Genomic DNA, 19,535 nt, shown 5'->3' with positions numbered 1-19,535 from the left:
TGTATTCAAATTTATCTCCCCAGAAATTCAGTTTACATATTGATGATAGGTCTATGATTAGTTACTAGCAATTGCCTAAGTCTTTCTAAGGAAATACCCTAGTGATAGGAAAATTTCAGAATGATGGAATGGTTATATACTTAGTATATACCATTACTAGATTCATGGATGTCCTGATCATGAACTTAAGAAAAACTAGAACTGTTAACTAAGGTTTTCATATTTGATAGCTATTCTAAAGTGATTAGGGTGGATCTGTTGGGTTTTATGCCCTAAATAAAACTCATTTCAATATAATCAGATTTACTTATTAATAAAGATCAGAAATAACATTTTATGTTGCATGGTTCACATGATTTATTTCATGATTATATGAATATAATGTATGAATTCTTTTTAAGTCCAGAAAATATGAGTTTGTTAAAGATTATAGTGTTGTCCGCACAGTGGAATATAATCTTAATGATATGTTCAAAAGTTTATTCCCTGATTTGTCAGAACACTGGATTTAGACTGACATGGTATAATCAGCGATAGGTATTCTTACACTTTGGAAAAGTGTTATGTCCTTTCCAGGACATTGGCAAAGTTTACCAGTATCGGATGTATGGAGTATACATCGGAAGGGACCGATATTGAACTTTGATTAGATATATTAAAACTTACAGTAATATCTATTCAATTCAATATCACATGTTGATCCTAGATCAAATGATCTTAATCCTGATATAGTTAGGTTCAATCTCAAGAGTGTTATCCGTGTTCTTTGATTTGTTAGTTAAGCCTACTTTTGGGTCAGGGTGATACGTACATTTTGGGAACACGGTAGTGCAATTGAGTGGGAGCGCTAACATAAATATGGAATCTATAGCTTCTATCTGGCGAATAGAAAGTAAAGGATGATTTCCTTCGAGCTTAAGCAAACGAAAATAAATGTTGGAGATCTCATTTCACTTAGCTGAAATATCATTTATACAGGGTTAAGTGTTTTAAGGATAAAATATATTGTAGGGTGTTACGGTAATTCAATCCCTTTACAGTGTAAATCATCTATATAGAGGATCATTGATCACATTAGGGTTATAACAATGGATAACTAATGACGTGTCTATATCATGGAACATATAGAGCGTTCTATATGACTGAGAGTGCAATTCCAAGTTCTAAGTGTGGATTCAATGAGGAATTAATAAGTTAGGGAATTTACTTGGTAAATTCAGTTCGACTTATTGGAAGCTCGGTTATATAGACCCATGGTCCCCATACTAGTTGAGACCATACTGCTTGTAAGACTCAATTAATTGATTTTAATTAATCAATTAAAATTCTAAAAGTTAAACTATGTCTACTTTATGAATTTTCACTAAGCAAGGGCGAAATTGTAAAGAAAAGAGATTTTAGGTTTATTTATTGATTAAGAGACTTTATATGTCTAAATTAATAAATATATTAAATGGCAATATTATTTAATAATTATTTTCAAGTTATTAAATAATTAGAATTGGCATTTAAAAGGTTAAATTGAAAAATTGGCATTTTTGAGAAAATGGGAATGGAAAATAACAAAATGGGAAAGTTACAAAGTGAGGCCCAATACCCTTTGTATGGCCGGCCACATGCATAGGATTTACCATTTGTAGTTTCCATTATTTTAATGTCATACAATTCTAACCTAAACCTAGAGGATTTTCTATAAATAGAAAGTGTTGGCTTCAGGAAATAGACACACAACATTGCACTTTGTTTCCTTCAGAAAAGCCTCACACGTCTCTCTCTCTTTTCTTCTCTCAAAATTTTTGAAAATCCTTGAGTGATGAGTAGTGCCCACACACATCAAGTGGTATCCCAATCATAGTATGTAAGACTATGGAAATTCTACATCAAAGAATGAGAAAAGAAGATCCAGATTCAGATCTTGATTATGCTCTGCTACAGAAAGGAATCAAGGGCTAGAGATCTGAATGGAAGGAGTCATATTATTCTGCTGCACCCACTGTAAGGTTTTCTTAACTTTATATGTGTTTTAGAATTCATATTAGGTTGTTAATCCAACATACTTGTTAGTAAATCTAGATCCTGGTAAAATAAATTCCAACAGGATCATCCTATGGTCATTAAGATAAGAAAGTGTTTGTTTCAACAAATACTACTTTTCTAAGAATATGACTAAATCTGAAAACAAAGTAGCAAAGTAGAGGAGATATTTTCATTCCAAAGTGTTCTATCATCTTTTTCTATATAAGATAGTCCCACTGCCTCTGTTGTCTTGACACAACCGATGAGGACAATACCATTAGTGTTTTTAGATAGAAAGTCATGGTACCTTGTCGTAGTGGGAGGGTTTCAAGGAACTCACCATGTTATGACTTGGGAGACACTTGTGATTAAAAACCCATTTTTAGTTTAAACAAGTAATGGATAGTCAGAATAAATAACAAAGAAGCAAAGCCAAGAGAACTATGGTTAAAATTCATTCATGTGGAGTAACCAAAAGATTTCTATTATAAGGAGAAGAAAGGAAATTTTGATAATAAGTCTATTCAATGGACTTAACAGAACTTCCTGATCCTAGTATTATAGGTTTGAGATTATCTAAACCTATGGCTCATGGTATACTTGGTAATTTGCTACTCTAGTGCAAACAACTTACTTTAGTAAAATGCTAGAGCTTTTTTTTTTTTTTTTTTTTTTTTTTTCTAATGGCTAGCTCTATAGGAAGTCTTTTGACTCCAAGACATAGATTTTATTTATCTAGGGAAAAGTTTCAACTATTTCATAAAAGGTAAAGGCCAAGGAAAGAATTTATTAAGAATCAACAGTAAGAGGTCTCTTATATGCATTAGACCAGACAGCCGCTGTTGAGTGGGAGTTTTGAGTAGGTATCAGATTAATTCAGGAAATGAACATTGGAAGACAATCAAGTGAATCTTAAGATCAGAAGAGGAACTGTATGTTAGTTGATAAGGGTGGTATTTTAATACTCTTAGACTACATCAAATCAGGTTTATAGACTTGCGTTAATGCTAGCAAGTCTATTGATGAGATAGTGATTACTCTGGGGATGGAACAGTAATTTTGGAGAAGTGTAAGAACCTATATGAAGTCTCTAATTCTACCAGTGAGACTGAATGTTAAAGTTGTAGAAAGGATACTTATTCAGCCTTTGGAAATTTCTATACATTTTTGGCATTGTACTAATAATGAATTAACTACTAGTGTTACTTCCTGACTAACACAGATGTAGTTGCCAAAAAGTAAAGAATCCAGTATCCCTAGTGGAGTAGACATATAGAGAGGAAATTCACAATATCAAGGATTTTGTGATTAAGAAGATGTAATGGTGGAGAAAGTTTGTATTGAATAAAACCTGTCAGATCCTATTACAAAGAGAATACTACATACTACACTTGATCTAGATATCAAGATGTTGAGATTAATTGAAATGCACTTTTAGTTTTATATTAGTGCAAGTGGGAGTTTGTTGGGTTTTTTTGCCCTAAATAAAACTCATTTTAATATAATCAAATTTACTAATTAATAAAAGATCAGAAATCATTTTATGTTGCATGGTTCACGTGATTTATTTCATGATTATGTTTAATGTATAAATTCTATTAAGTCCAGAACATATATTTATTCATGATTATAGTGTTGTTGGCACAGTGAAATATAATCATGATTATATGTTCAAAAGTTTAAGTCTCATGATTTGTCAGTACACTGGATTTAGACTGACATGATAATTAATGATAAGGCATACTTACACATTGGATAAGTGTTATGTCCTTTCTAGAGCATTGACAAAGTATACTAGTATCAGATGTATGGAGTATACATTAGATCAGACTGATATTGAACTTGGATAAGATATCATAAAATTACCGTGATATCTTTATAAGTCAATATCATTGGTTGTTCTTAGGTCTATGGATCTTAATCTTGATATGGTTATGTTCAATCTTAATTGTATTATTTATGTCCTTTAATTTGTTCATTAAAGTCGACCAATTGGATCTTCTCGTGATATATAAATTAAGGACATGGTAGTTCAATTGAGTGGGAGCGCTAATCATATATATAGAATCTATAGCTTCTATAAGTATTTAGAAGTGAAACGATGATTTTCTTCGAGCTTGGCTTAATAGAGATAAATGATTGAGATCTCATTTCAGTAATTATATTAGTTTACTGAAATATCATTCATAGGTAGCTTAGTGTTTTAAGGATAAAATATATTGAAGGGTAGAATGGTAAATTTATCCCTATTCGATGTAGATAATCTATAGAGGATCTTTGACTATTTGGATTGTAACAATGGATAATCATAACGTATCTATATCTTGATATATATAAAGCGTTCTATATAATTAAGAGTGAAATTCTGAATACATAGTGGCGCAAGGAGGAATACATAGTGGTCTAATTAATAAATAAAGTAAATGGCAATTTTATTTGATAATCAATTATAATTATTAAATAAATAGTTTTGACATTTATAGGATTGAAATTGGAAAATGTGGTATTATTGAAAGAAGAATAAATATTTGAAATAAAGTGGCAAAATTGTAACTATTGAAGCCCATGCCCATGTATGGCCGACCACTTTGTGTTGATTTTTGTCCATTATTTTATTTTTTTAATCCATATAATTTAATCCTAAACCCTAGTTGAAAAACTATAAAAGGAACATGATGCTCTCATCTCATCCAACTGACAACTTCAACCTACCAAACTTAGTTTTCATTCTCTGACAACTAGTAGATGAGAGACACCTTCTATAGTGATTTCGAACCTCCTTCATTGTTCTTCATCAATTCGAGCCATAGTGATAGTGTGTCATGCTCACACATAGCAAGTCAAGTACTCAATCATAGTACGTTAAACGGTGGTAACCAATTCGAAGGAAAGAAAGAGATCCATACTCAGATCTTGTTATTACTTTGTGATAGAAAGGAACAAGGGTTAGAAATCTGAGCGGAAGGAGTCACATTATTCCGGTGCAATCAATGTAAGGTTTTCTAAACTCTTACGTGTTTAATTTCATCGTATTAGAAAATTCATATTTAGGATGTTAATGAAACATACTTGTTAGTAAATCTAGATTTTGGTAAAATAAATCACAACAGAGACCCCATCCTCCACAAGTGAGCAGGTTGCTGCAGTAATACTGTTCACCGAGTACAAATTTGTCCACCTCCACCTCCGACACTGATACATCCTTGAGGCGAGCCATTAATTTCTAGACAGTTAATCTCCTAAACAAGCATGAAGGTTTAATAGCCCCAAGTACAGAGCCTAAAGGCGCATTAGAGGCCAGAAGGTTTCGATGGGCGAAGGAGCCACCGATGAGAGCACTAGGAGTAACACCATCATTCCCGACCCCAAAGGCTGTCACATGCTTCTCACGAAAGGACGAAACACCACCCTAGAGCTTGGAATCAGCCCGTGAAAAGTTAACATCAATTTTAATTGACTTCCCTTTATAAGAATCAAACTTCCTCTTCTTCAGAGGTGCTGGAAGTGTACAAACTAGGAGAGCTTCTTTCCTTTTCCTAGAAGGATCGTGAATGATAGGTTGGCCCACAATAAGCTATTTAGATTCTCAAGAGTATTTGGCTAATCCATGTTAATATCATGTAATTATTTCAAATAGGCCTCGAGTCAAAATAATATATTATATTTTTTAGAAGCTATAAAATGTATTCTTAATTATAAATAAGTTTTTATGTAACTCCTAATATAATATAATTATATAAAGTATATATTGTTATAAAATTAAAAAATTGTAGAGGCAAAACGTTCCTAGCATGTTGTTAAAAATCCTATTAATTTAATTTTATTACTATTTTTTAAAGGAGAATAACCTATAAAAAAACCAATTATTATTTCAAATTTCAAAAATATATTTCTTTATATATTAAAAGTGCCTATCTAACGACATTTCTTGGTTTAACAGAATATACTTAAAAAATAAAAGAATATTCTGTTAAATTTAACGATTAGTAATTTGCAAAGAATGTGAAAGTCTATAAATATATAGTTGTGTAGCTATTATTAGATATGAAATGAGATAATAGAACATTTTTCAATTAGAAGATTAATGTACATTTTACTATTAGTAACATACATTATTTCTTTCAAAAAAAAAAACATACATTATTATAACATGTTTTACTTACTAAATATACTGACACATATTTTATTTTTATAAAATAAATTGTTCAAATAATTATACTATTATAATTATTAATTAAAATAAAAAATTAAAATATTAAATAAAACTAATGGCTTGGCACGTAACAATCACCTAGTAATAAATAAAAGGAAGAAGAAAAAAACTCTCTTGTATTTCATTTTCAAACCAATAAATTAAATAATAAAATGATTTCCCGCACAAACAAGCACTGCGTCTCCTTCCTTCCTCCCTCCTTCTGTCCTCTGATGTGAGATGAGTCTCCACGCTCTCACTACCACATTCTTCTAATTCCTCATTCCTTCTTCAAACCCTAATCCCCAATTTCGCTTTCCATTCCTTCAATGGCCTCCAAGGTCCCCGAAGAAGGCTCTAACACCAAGACAGAGGACGAAAACCTCGCTCTCCGCACCAAGAACAAACGCTCTCGCCGAGTCAGCTTCGCGGACACCGAGATCACTTCCGTTCACTTTTTCCACCGGGATGAGGACTACGAGACGCCTCCTGACTCCAAGCCCAGCTCTCGGGCCATGGACACTGCCTTGGAGCCTGACAACGAGGTGATCGGATTTTTCAGGGAACTTGGCGGTGATAGTGATGATTCCGGAGACGATGAAGGGAGTAGTGATGGCAGGAAATCGTTCCTCAGGCCTATTGGATCGCCTTCCCCTGGGAGCAGTACTGCTGGTTCTGTCACATCCAATGATGGCAAGCTCTTGTTTTTAGCCCTTATTGTCTGTTTGGTTCTCGGGAAAATCATATTTATGTAGAACCAAAAAAAAAAAAAAAAAAAAAAAGAAACTAATAAAAAAAATTCGAGGAAGAATTTTCTGTAAGAAGACTTCTGCAAATAGTTTAGTCTTTCGAGTTATAAAATTAAACTATCTCGATTAAAGATTCGTGCTAATTGTCTGTTTGTTGTGAAATGTTCTCCGTCTATTCCTTCTATTGAACTGTTTGTATCTGCATACAATAAAAGAACGATTCCTTGTTTGCATTTGTGTTATTCTCATTGTATTTCTTACTATTGTAACTGGGTTGTTGTTGAATGACTAAGTTCTTATTGCCTGTTAACAATATGAACACCCAGAATGATTTATATCCGGCTTCCTTTTTGCAGAGGACAATTTCTTTGGTCCTGTATCGTCGAGTTTCATTAGACCCGGAAGACTTTCTGACTCTGCTGCCTCAGATGAACATCATGAGACGACTTTGGATCAGACAACTTTTTCATTGCATTACCGAAGTATTGCGATGTCAGATTCTGGAGATCCTAAGACTCCAACAGCTGTCCGCCTTGTTTTTGATGAAAAGACAGCAACAAAGGATTCTAATCGTACTGATTCAGGAAACTCTATGGCACTAACAGAATTTAAGAAGGTAAGCTCTCAATCTTTGGCTCCCTTTGAAAAGGTTAGAGTTGGTGAAGATTCAGATGACATGAGTATGGTGGATGCAAACCCAAATAAGTATAATTATGGGTGGCTATCACCCACATTAGATGCATTATTGGCTGAAACCAGCAATGATCTCAATCCTGAACCAGTTAACATTTCTGCCAATTCTAAATCACCAATGAGTGAGGTTTTGATATATGAGGCCAACCACCACATGGATAGTAGAAATGGTAGAGATTCAGAAATTGACATTTTCGATACTCATGAGAATTCGGCTAAGGTCCCTTCTGTATCTAACATCAATTTGGGTCAAAGGATTGGTGGATCTCCTTACAAAATTGCTTCTGATTGCTTGTCTGATCAAAATAATGGTCAAACTACTGGTGTCTCCAACCAAATGCAAAGCCCTAGTCCTTTAATCAGTTTAAGAAACCTATCTATCATGAATACTCCTACGTTTGCCGGAGATACAAACACAGTGTCTCCTTTCTCAAAACTGACAAATGTCCAAAGTAATGATTACATGAAGCATGACCAGGGCATTTTGTCAATTCAAAAAAGCAGTTCTATGTCGATAAATCCTAATATATCATACATGGGTTCCTCCAATATCAAGCAGGGGACTGACAACTTGAAACATAGATTGTCCAAGTACTCATATTTAAGTTCTCCCTACAGTAGTTTTCTGGATAAAGATGGCCAAGAACTCCTACATGAGTCTGTGGGTGCTCCTGTTGCTTGTTTGGAGGAACGATTTAACAAAGACATTGAGGACCTTGTAAAAGATGGAGAGCCTCTAGATTCAATTTCAACTGGTACACAGAGAACACCATTGTCTTCACACGTTCAGTCGGCATCATCCGGAGGAAAAGTAATCCAACGTGCCCTAATTTCAGAGAATTCTGTAAATAAGATGTTGTTTGCTCGTGGAACTGATTCCACATTGGCTTTTGATCATCAATCCCCTAAGAATAAAGTCATCTCCAATTTTCAGCCGGAGGGCTCTGAGAACATTCAAATCATAACAAAATCACCGACCTCTACAATTTACGGTAGTGGAGCTACTCCCAGATCTACAACTCTTGAGGTCTCAAACTTCTTGCAATCCTTTTGTTTTTCTCTGCACTTTAACATCATATGCATATTGCACTCAATATGTCTTAATTTTAAAGCATCTAGTTATCTTTTGAGCTTATATTTAAATGGTTCTTGAAACATTGGACTTTTAATTTAGGCTGGATGTTGGACTGGATTTTACTGAAAAGTGTTAAATTGTCAATTGAAGGATGCACCTTTTCTGCAGTAATTTCATTAACTTTGGATATTTTTGTCAATTATGGAATCATTATCATCATTGTTTCTTTTACATTGCTGATAACATTTTTTTCTTCAATAAATTGAGTAATAGTTACTGTCACTTGTAATGATAATGTTCTTTTTGGTCAAATGGATAACTTAGAGCCCGTCCATTAAAGAGTTATCTCACAGCTCTTTCAAGGATGTGCCAATCCAATGTCCCATGACGGAAACACCAAATAAAAAATCTGCACAGCTAGATTCAATTGAGAGTCCCTCCAACAACATTCTAACCAAGAGTTCCCCCAGGAAATTGATTACCAAGAGTCCTCTCAGGAAAGAACCGACTTCGAGATCCCCCAAGAAACTGCAACCTCAGAATTCCCCTAGAAAAGAGTCAACTATGCTTTGCACTATTAACAGAGAGTCATCTCAAAGTCCGTTGATGGAAAATCTTATTTTGAGTCCCCTTGGGAGTAGAGCAATTCAGAGTTCTACCAGGAAAGAACCAACAGAGAATTGTTCCAGAACAGAATTATCTAAAGCATCAAATGGTGGTGGCATGCCATCACCGCAGTCTGATTTCATTAGGCATGAAAACAACAATCTTCATGAGGAACATCATATTTCACAGAGTCCTTTCTCTCAAAAAGAAGCAGAGATCTCTTTTGAACGGAAAAGAAGAGCAGAATTTGTTCTTGAGGATGGAAGACACATGTACAAAAATCCCAGGGTACAGAAAAGTCCAGAACTTCACCAGTTTCGAAATAATGAGTCCGAGCTCCTTTCATTTCATGCTAATAAAAAGTCTACAGAAACAGACAAAACTGTTGGTGACAGATCACAGAAGCATTGGCTTGATGTAAGTGTATTACTTTTCATGTATTGTGATACTGACATATTCTGCTGTGCTGACAAAGTTAGTAAATCTTTTTGTCAACTCGGTTGTGTTGTCTTCACTTAAAAGAGTTATTTTGCAGATTTTGGCCAAGTTTTCTAGGGATGCAGATCCTTTGCTCTCGCCATCAATAAATAAGCTCAATGTCCAAGCAGTAAATTCTCCTTATGTGTGATTTTGGCTACAATTAATCTTTTCATTGTTTCAGTTAAATAAGTAATTAATGTTTCATCAATATGTGCAGATTAGCATGTTGGAAGATGTTTTGCTTCATTTCTTGAAGATTAAGAAATATGAGATGCTTGGTTCTGAAATCCAGTCCCAGGTATACTGAGAAAAGGATTTTGTTCTAGGGTATCTTAAATTTTTTATGCATATTCTGCTCTTGTCAATCATGTTGCTTCTTAATCATTGGTGTTCTATTCTAATGTTCTGTTTGTCTTCTACAGAAAGTTGCTGACCACACCAGTGTTAGGCATAATAAAAGGTAGTATTTTATATTCTAGTGATTATGTCATGGAGTTGCATTATTATTTTTGTCTGCTGTAGCTGGTTCTGTCTATTGACTGGTATATTGATGTTGCTGCAGGATAACTGAAACCAGATTGTTGCTATATAAGCTAGTTTTTTTGAAAGCCAAACAGCATTTAATGTGCCTAAAGCATGAGAAATTGCTGGTATTCTTCTTTCTCAGTAATTATTACTTATAGGGTGAGTATTTTTGCTCAAGTATAGTAAGTTTAATTTCACTCACCCTTGCAAGCAGAAAAAAGGGGAACTTTTGACCTCTGGAATTGAGGAGTCTCAAATGTTGAAGTCAAATTTTATCCAGCAGTTGAATTGTAGAAGAGACACTCAACTTGTAGCCTGTCATCTTCAGGCATGTTCAGATAATCTTGATGGTGAATGCCCGGTATGTTTACATCTTAATAGATGGGCTTTTATGAAGATAATAAAATTTCTGCAATTTCTTCATTTTTATCTGAACCTGGTAGAAACATTTTTAACAAGATTATTTTCTAGCTGGGAAAGCACAACTGTTGCAAACAAAAGAAAAGTACATATAAATACATATATATATATTTGTAGATATGGTACATTGTTTAAAGAAATAAAACATATGTTAAAATTTTAAGGACATTGTGATTCCATGTCAGATGTTTGTATATTTCTCTAGTGAGATGTTTTACACTATGTTTGGCAAGAAGGAAAGAATGTTGGAAAGATGGAGAGTTTAAAAAGTAGGGATAGGAGTGATGGATGGAATAGATAAGGATGAATTTAAATTTTAAATATAAAATTGCTAAAGTATTTATTATATAATAATGTGTTTTATTGTTATTGAAGAATATATATGTAACTCTTCATTAAAGAATTTGTCTTATTATATAATCCTTCAAATTTGGAAGGATTGATTTTGGAGGATTTGGAGGGAGATCTCTTCCCTCTTATCTTTCTTTCGACTCCCATTTTCTCTCTTGACAAACATCTCTCCACCCAATTCTTTCCCTCCTACCCTTTCCATCGTTCCAAATTTCCTTCTTACCAAACATAATGTTGAAGCACCAGATACCATAACATGGTAACTTTCCCTTGGGTATATGGGTATCATGAAGTCCGCTATTGTTTGGAGGTGGTGACTCCTGGCCTTGTGCTTATATTTGGATTCAAACTGTTTAGTAATCCATAAGTTTCAATCTCTTGTGTAGTCTTACATATGGATTTGACTTTAAACTAGAAAAATTAATAGCTGGAATGAAACTCTCTTGCCCTCCTTCTCAGTCTAAGGCACACATACAACATGTGCTTGTGGGCACCAAGGTCAAAATATGCAAGAAAGACACTGAATATTTGTATGCATGACTATATTATCGTTTCTTTTTTTTTTTTTGAAAAATTGTTGATTTAAATTGTTAGAGCTGGAGTTTGATCGTGTATATAAATGTATCATGTATCTGCTTACTGTTTTATTTTGATCAGATCTACATTTATTGAAAAAAAGAACTGATCATCGTTTATCTATTTTGTGAATGTTATAAATAAATTTCTTAATAGTTATCTTGAGGTTGGGCTGTAAAGTTCTTGTTTATTACTTTATTTTTATGACAGGTTTTGAATGATACTATCAGTACAATGAAGCAGGAGATTAAAACATTAGATGGAAAATTAAATAGCTTAAGCAGTTTCTTGCACAATTATTCAAAGTGCAAAGAAGAACCAAGTTATGCCAATTCTCTTGCATCAGTTCAAGATCATCTGAAGAGGAAGCAATGTTGCAGGCTTATACGTCATGAATTACAGGTCTTTCTGTTGTTTTCTGTGTTTTCTAATTTATATATTTTTTTCTAATTTACCTGACAGAAATCTCATCTGTAATTCTTCAGTTGTGGAAAGTTGATGGTTTTGAGAGTCAGAATGGTCATTACAATGTTCTTCTCAACTATCAGGGCTACCTCAGCCAAAGGTGTGTTTCTTCTAATTCATTCAGTTTTTTCTTTGAAAAAATCTAATTTATGTGGTCACTTATTTTCATCTCTACTATCATATATATTCATATGTGCAATTGGGCAATTAAAGTGCTATATTTGGATTCTGTTACTTTTATATTTCATATTAGTGATTTTATTGTTATAAGATACAGGTTTACACTAAATTCTGGACCAGTATCGAGAATAGTTGTCTGTAATCAACTGAATGACATCAATGTTATGAAGGTAATGAAGTTTAGTATGTGTCTGCTTTATTAATTGTCTCCCTGTAAAGATGTTTTTTCTGATTAATTTATTATCTTTGATTTTAATAATCCCCCAGCAATTCCCAAACATGGATGCTCACATTGCATTTGCATTCGTGTTAAATGTTGAGGCTGTCAAAAGAGTTGTTGACTCAAAATGTATAGTTCAAGAAACTCAAGTAAGTTATTGCATTTCTTTTATTTGTTGCTCAAGTTTTCAGAGCGAACAAATTACTGCATTATATACAATATACTTTTTTGGATTTTCCTCTGATCATGGTGTATTGTGCAGGGAACACATTCTCTTCTATGTAATTTGCTAGGTGTTATTGAGGAGGTACAGATGGCTCAGATAGAGCTTACGAATTTGATTCAGACTAACTTCTTCTCTCCATCTGGTAAAATATATTTTCATAACATTCCCTCTCCTCCCTATCCTTCCCCTGTTTTTGGACTTGGGATCTAGAGAGATAGTATTGCATTTTGTTGCCTGTCTAGTAACACAAGGGAAAAGTCAAAAGGGGAAAACTAGTCACAATCACATACAGCCTTTGATATCGAGGAACCAAATGGACATGTGAAATGATTGCATTTGGACCCTGATACTCTGGCCGAAATGATTTATAAACTTCCTCCCTTTTCCATTTTTGTCACATTGAAGATGGATGAGTGTTCTGTCCTCTAATTATCTACTTTCCTTTGTCATGTTTTAATTCTAATCTAGTAATTTCCATTATTTGGATGCTTTTTAATCATATTTGTAATTTGTCTGAAAGGATTTAAATCTGTCTCTAGCTCATGGTGCTGCAAGAGGTTCCAAATGTTTATTTATTATCCCAATTCATGAGGGAATAAATAAAAAGTCAACTTCAGTCTTGGATCTGTCAATTGGGAAAACTAATAAGTCTGGCTTGCTGAGTTTGTAGATAAGAGCAGTCTTGCTAGAAACTAGAAATACGTTCTTTCTTAAATAGTTCTGTTTTATGCATTATATACAATTATAAAATCTGTACCAGTTACCTTTTTTTTAATTCAAAAAGTACATGTTAGAGCTGGTTTGACATTATTGCTATTTTGTTGTCTATTGATGAGTTTGCAAGTGAAAAGTTTCGAAGCTAAGTTTTCAAGGTCTATGCTCTTGTTTTGCAGGTCAGCAACTTAGCTTGCAGCTTTGTTTTATGAATTTTCATACCGGCAGGAAGGTGGCTTTGACCCTTGATGTTACATGTCTAAATAGGTATAATATCGATGTTGTATTTTTTTCTGCATAATTAGTTGTTAATTTGGATTATCGGTTGATTTTGTACTAATTGGGGGACGTTAAATAGTGTTACATCTTGTCATTGCCAATGTTTTTTGGAGTCTGCATTGTTTTCTGGTTGTTTAGGTTTCATACAATGTAAATGTGTGTTTTTATATATATATGTACGGGTAGCATTTTGGTAGTGATTGTTTTTAATAACTACTTATAGGTACTTTTAGTATTTTCAGTACATGTAACATATAAATATTGAAACAAGTATGTGTGCAACAAGCTATCTCATTCTTGATTTCGATAAAGTAAATTATTCGGAATTTTCTAAATATTTGTGCAAAGTCTTGTAACTATATTATACACCGTTATGTAAAAAAGGAAGAAGTTGCATCTTATTCATGTACTGAAAATATTAAAAATACCTATACAGTGATTAAAAACAATCACTACCTTTTCTATAAGTATTTATCTATATATTAAGTGAATATCTTGTAATATGTATCATCTGCCTTGAACTTCACTATTCATTTAAGAATTCAATGGAACTTTACTGGTAATTGTTATTGTTGTGTGTCTGTTCTTTTGATCTCTCCCTTCAATCACCAAGCTGCAGTTCATGATAGCTGTTGCAATCCTACTTTGTGCTGTTTGTACAATTGATGAATCTAATATTAGAGACATTTCCTGCATTGTAAAGATCACTACACTAAATTGTATATTGACATATTTCTGGACAGTGGGGTATATCCTTCAGAGATCCTTCCATATGAGGTACATGATCCCAAGACTGATTCACAAAATTCGAGGCCAGTTGAGAATGAAATTAGATCTGCAGCTGAGAATCTTGAAGTTGGATACATGAGGATATTGAGGCTCTGCAGATGTGTTTCCCAAGTTCTGCAAGCTTCAAGCATGTAAAATTTGTAAACAATGGAGATTAGTAAATAGGACACTTCATGCACTTGTCCATTAAATTTGGGCATTGTAGTTGGTGTTTTGTGGATGGTGAGTACAGGAGGTCCTGTCCTTGCTCTTATATTTTAGCTGATGATAGCTCCATCATGTATTTGAGATTTCTATGTGTTCCTATAGCAATGTTCTAGCTAACTGTCCATTGCTACGAGTGTAAAGTTAACAAGTCAATCTAGTTTTGTGAGCTTGAGGATTTCTTTAGTCCTGTTGTCATTCCAATTGTTTATTTGTTAAAAAATTAAGTTTCACAAGTTAAAATGACCACAACTTTGTTTGGAAAGGAAAAAGGGAACAGAGAAGCTAACTGAATAATGGTCCTGAGTCCCAAAAATCTACTCAACCAGAAAAGGTAGGTATTATGGCAGATATGGGCAAGAAGACTCTTGTCTTTTTGACTCCAGGGTGCCCTAAAGCTTGAACTACATTGACTGCCAATGAATATTTCTGCTTTTCCCTTGGAAAAAGAAAGGTAATACATAATGAAGTTAGTTTCTTATTATATTCCCTGTGTTAAGCTTGTTAAATTATAATGCATCTGCTAATTAGTAGGGTTAATGGTACTAATCTCTTTGTGTATGTCTGATGATTAATGAATCTTAGTTTCTGTAGACTGTTGTACCATTGGATTTGGATATCATAGTTAGGAAGTGCCAGATTGTGCTTGAGAGATCTAGATATGTATTTTGGTTTATTTCTTTTTTATTTGGCAATATGCATAGAGTTCTGTGACATGTTATGTTATGGCTGGTGGTCCAATCCAAACGTGCCAAATTTGAGTTGTATCATGATTCTTTAGGCAAGCTTATTTTTGTCGTGAGGCCTCAAGTTCCAACTAAGTCTAAGCTCACATGTCACAAGTCACACCAAATAAGGCCTATTTTCTTTTTCTTTTTTTTTGCATATCCTTTTTTAGATATTTTTTAAGAGCTCGCCTTTTAGTTTTATAGAGTAGAAGAAAGAAATGAAAAGTTGCCCGTTTGGATATTTTCAAATGAAAGATCTTTCTTTTAATATAAATATATATAAATGTTTGCACAATTGGAAAGCACTTGCGGTCAAAATATCTCAAATTTATCTAGAATAGTTTCACAAGACAAATATATCATTTATACACCTAATTATAATTTCCTAACAAGAAAATTAAATGTAAACTAAAATACAAAAAGTTGAAGAATATCACGAGCAGTGCAAAATACAATTAGGATAGATTGAAATTTTATCTTTTCTTATTAGGAAAGTGATAAAATTGTAAATACAAAAGCACCATAATTTAACTCAAATAATGTGTCACGTCACATTACATTGCAGATAAGTTGGTAGATCTATTTTTTCTGCTCATAGATTTTTTTTATATATATAATTTGAAAAGAATAAATATATAAATAATCTTAAATACACTTGAAAACGATTTTTGAGGTCTATCTAATCTAGTGGGTTTGAAATTCAATAATGTGATGCAGTGATTTTGAGCCATTTTGTTTGAAATGAGTTAGTAGTACAAGTGTGGTGATGTAAAATAAGTCAATTTTTGAGACTTAATTTTGTTAGAGAGAGGACAGAAACCATCAATTGTGTGGCATGGTTTGTTGTCTACTCCTATTAAATTAATAAATTGCTCAGCCAGACAGCTGATTTCACATAAAATGGTCCATACCTTAAGAATTGCCATATTCCAAACCTATTAATTATACAGACAGAATAGTCATTTTTTGTGTAAACTTCCATAATAAAGAATATTACATCTACATTTGCGTTTATGCTAAGCACTCCAGTATACAAATTATAATTAAAAATAAATAAATTGATACCTTTCTTTTTTTACTTTTAGGTTGTGTCAAAATCAGCCCATTCTGATCCCGTTGGGATTTTCTTTTGCTCTAATAGCTTTTACTGAGTTTTTTTTTCTTGATCTTTTATTTATTTACGTACACTTTCACGGACAGTATGTATATATTTAGATGTAGAGATGTGTCTTATATTGAAAAAGGAAAATATATCTAATATTGTTGAGGTGTGATTCACAAATCACAAACATAAGCCAACTAATAATGTTTTGTTTGGCTACCACCATACCTCCATTGTGGGCCGTACCAAAATATTAGATATTCAATCTTTCAACTCTTCATTTTGTATTAAAGAAATAATACTTTGTATTGTGAGGTTGTCTTTGTTGTCCTCTCTATAGTGTATTAAGTTCTCTTATGTGCAAGTTGTTTGACACTACTTTTCTTCTAGATATGCTGGGAAATGTACTGTGAGCATTAAAGTGTAAAATCAATTATCAATTACTCACTGAAATATCTTCCAAGTGAACGATGCTCAATTTGAAAAATATTTTAGTGAAAAGTTAGCATCTTTTGTACTAAAACATAATTCATCTAATCTAATTGTAAAGTGTTAACAAAACATTCTTACAAAAATATTAAATTTTGCATCAAATTTTGTAATTGTACATTTAAGTACAATACTAAAAATTGATGTAAATTATCACAAAAGTATTTTTTTTTTACTAAATATAGTATAATTTTTATATTTTCAAAAAAAAAAAAATACTTTAATAAAAAATAAATTTTTTAACAAATTTTATAATTATTTATTGAAATATAATATTAAAATTAAAACAAATATATTACAAAATTATTTTTGTGTTAAATATAACATAATTTTTATATTTTCAAAAGGTCTAACAAAAATAATCATAAAAGAGTAAATAGAAAGGAAAGGAGTGAGTCACGGGTGTGAATAGAGAGAGAGAGAGAGAGAGAGAGTTGTTGTAGTCAACATATGAAGAAAAATGGGACAATATGTGTTCAATGATTAAAATTTACTTGTGACTCGTCCAACAATGTGTAAATATATAAGAAATAAAGAAATGAAAAAGTGCACAAACATGGATTCACGTGCCAAAAGAAAGATCTGGTCGGATAATTTGTTTGAAGAGCATTCTTATTAACTATTAACGGCATTAATCATATTAACGGCATTAATCATATTTAGTACTTTTCAATATATTGTTTTGTAATTGATTATCAATCTTTTTTAAAAATTATTACATTAAATTATATAATTTAATACTTAATTAAATTAATAGGGAAATTTCAATTTTTGACCCTAATAATACAACCTATATCAAAATTTATACCCCTTTATAATTTGTACAAATTTAGTCCATTAATTACATGAACTTCCCATTTTACCCTTTTTTTAAAAAAAAAAAAAAGCTAAAATCTGAAAGTGTATTTCTCTCTCTCTCTCTTCCCTCTTCCCTCTCTCTCTCGTGCACCACTCTCTCTCTCTAGGAAAAAATTGAAAAATTTATGAAAAACCGAAGCTGAAATCCGTCCCACACGTAATTATTTGCTGTTGCATGGTTGTTTTCTCGGTGGGTGTTGGTGGAAAACCGAAGCACAATACAACATCACTCAAGAATCTTACACCATTATAATGGGTAAGTTGCATTTTAAGCATTTTGTTTGACTTTATGTAGTTTAAAATTGTTATACGTGTGTTTATTGTTGGAATCGTTTTTTGGTCTGAAATTGTTGAGATCTGGCAGATCTGGTTTTCAGTCGATTTCTGGGTTTTCCAGTGTTATCGATGATATGTCGATGATATGTCGATGGTTTGTCGATGATTATAAAGGAGAGGTCAGTGACGACCATTATCGACGTTATGTCGACGTTATGTCGACATGTTGTCGACATCATGCAACCAACTTTGGGATTAACTATTTGTCGACATTTTGTCGACATGTTTGTCGACGGAATGTCGACAACAAGCATTTTTTGTTGTTTTTGAGAAGTTGTCGAGATTTTGTCGACATGATGTCGACAAAATATCGATGCAATGGAAAAATACCGTAGATAAAACATAACATAACATTGACAGAAAATAAACTTCATTAAAAATAACAAAAAAAACATAAAAAAAAAACAGAAAATAAAAGTTCATAAAAATTAAAAAAAAAACATTAAATAAAACCCACAAACCATAACATAAGAAATTATTTTTTTTAAAATTCTTTGGCTTGTGGGTGAGCCTTGCAATACTTGCATAATGTTCCAGGCTTCACCGGTTTACCGTTGAAGATGCCCAGTTTGCAACGACGGCATCCTTCGGGGAACCCAGGTGGTGGAGCCGCCATTCACCGCTTTTGCAAATTCTCTTTCAAGTTGCATGAACTCGAACTCGTTACCGTTTCGCTCTCTTTCGAAAGCTCGAGCGGCGTCCAAAACTTTCCGCATTGCGGGAGTAACTATGCCAACATCCTCCTCCCCGCTTCACTCTCCTCAGAGTTAGGATGGGGAATTTGCCGTTCTTTCTTGGGGCCATATTTCAAACTTAAGAGAATAAGAGAAAATTTTTAAGAGTAAGAGATAGGTAGAATACAAGAGCACTTATGAATAAGATTTCCCTTTGCTTTTATAGAGCAAGAAAATGTTGGGAATGTATGAAAATTTAATGGTCATTAAATGCGTAATCAGTACAGGAAAAACGCATGAAATGGCGTATTTATCGACGTAATGTCGATACTATGTCGACATCTTATCGACAACATGCCAATTTAGTGTCACCGTTTAACACATTTGTCGACGACATGTCGACTTCATGTCGATATGTTGTCGATAGGACACGTGTCTGACATGCAACGTTTCAGTTGGGAAGGGTTGTTGGGAACGTATGTAAAATTTATTAACATTTAATGTGCAACCGTTTTTATTATCGATATAATGTCGATGGTATGTCGATAGTATGTCGATGACGAGCATGGTTGTTGTTGTTGTCGATTG

General features: G+C 33.0%; 1 protein-coding gene across 1 annotated transcript; it reads left to right on the top strand.

Annotated features, from left to right (window-relative positions):
* The first annotated feature begins 6,347 nt into the window (after positions 1 to 6,347).
* Positions 6,348 to 14,946, top strand: LOC115699546 (uncharacterized). Its single transcript, XM_030627016.2, has 15 exons — positions 6,348 to 6,901; positions 7,314 to 8,677; positions 9,050 to 9,748; positions 9,867 to 9,938; positions 10,029 to 10,109; positions 10,234 to 10,271; positions 10,374 to 10,461; positions 10,551 to 10,697; positions 11,894 to 12,085; positions 12,169 to 12,248; positions 12,426 to 12,498; positions 12,596 to 12,697; positions 12,811 to 12,916; positions 13,668 to 13,755; positions 14,511 to 14,946. The coding sequence occupies exons 1-15, from the start codon at positions 6,538 to 6,540 to the stop codon at positions 14,689 to 14,691; spliced, it is 3,675 nt and encodes a 1,224-aa protein (XP_030482876.2). The 5' UTR covers positions 6,348 to 6,537; the 3' UTR covers positions 14,692 to 14,946.
* Positions 14,947 to 19,535: the final 4,589 nt, after the last annotated feature.

Source organism: Cannabis sativa, chromosome 8 (genome assembly GCF_029168945.1).
Source record: "Cannabis sativa cultivar Pink pepper isolate KNU-18-1 chromosome 8, ASM2916894v1, whole genome shotgun sequence".
NCBI lineage: Eukaryota > Viridiplantae > Streptophyta > Magnoliopsida > Rosales > Cannabaceae > Cannabis > Cannabis sativa.
Note: the sequence above shows the minus strand (reverse complement) of the source record. Positions and strands in the feature narration are given on the sequence as shown.

Excerpts from the sequence above, each read along its gene's own strand:
- LOC115699546 (XM_030627016.2), top strand. The coding sequence starts at position 6,538 with ATGGCCTCCAAGGTCCCCGAAGAAGGCTCTAACACCAAGACAGAGGAC. Across the intron at positions 9,749-9,866 it reads CACAGAAGCATTGGCTTGAT|ATTTTGGCCAAGTTTTCTAG; the intron begins GTAAGTGTATTA and ends GTTATTTTGCAG. Across the intron at positions 10,462-10,550 it reads TAAAGCATGAGAAATTGCTG|AAAAAAGGGGAACTTTTGAC; the intron begins GTATTCTTCTTT and ends CCTTGCAAGCAG.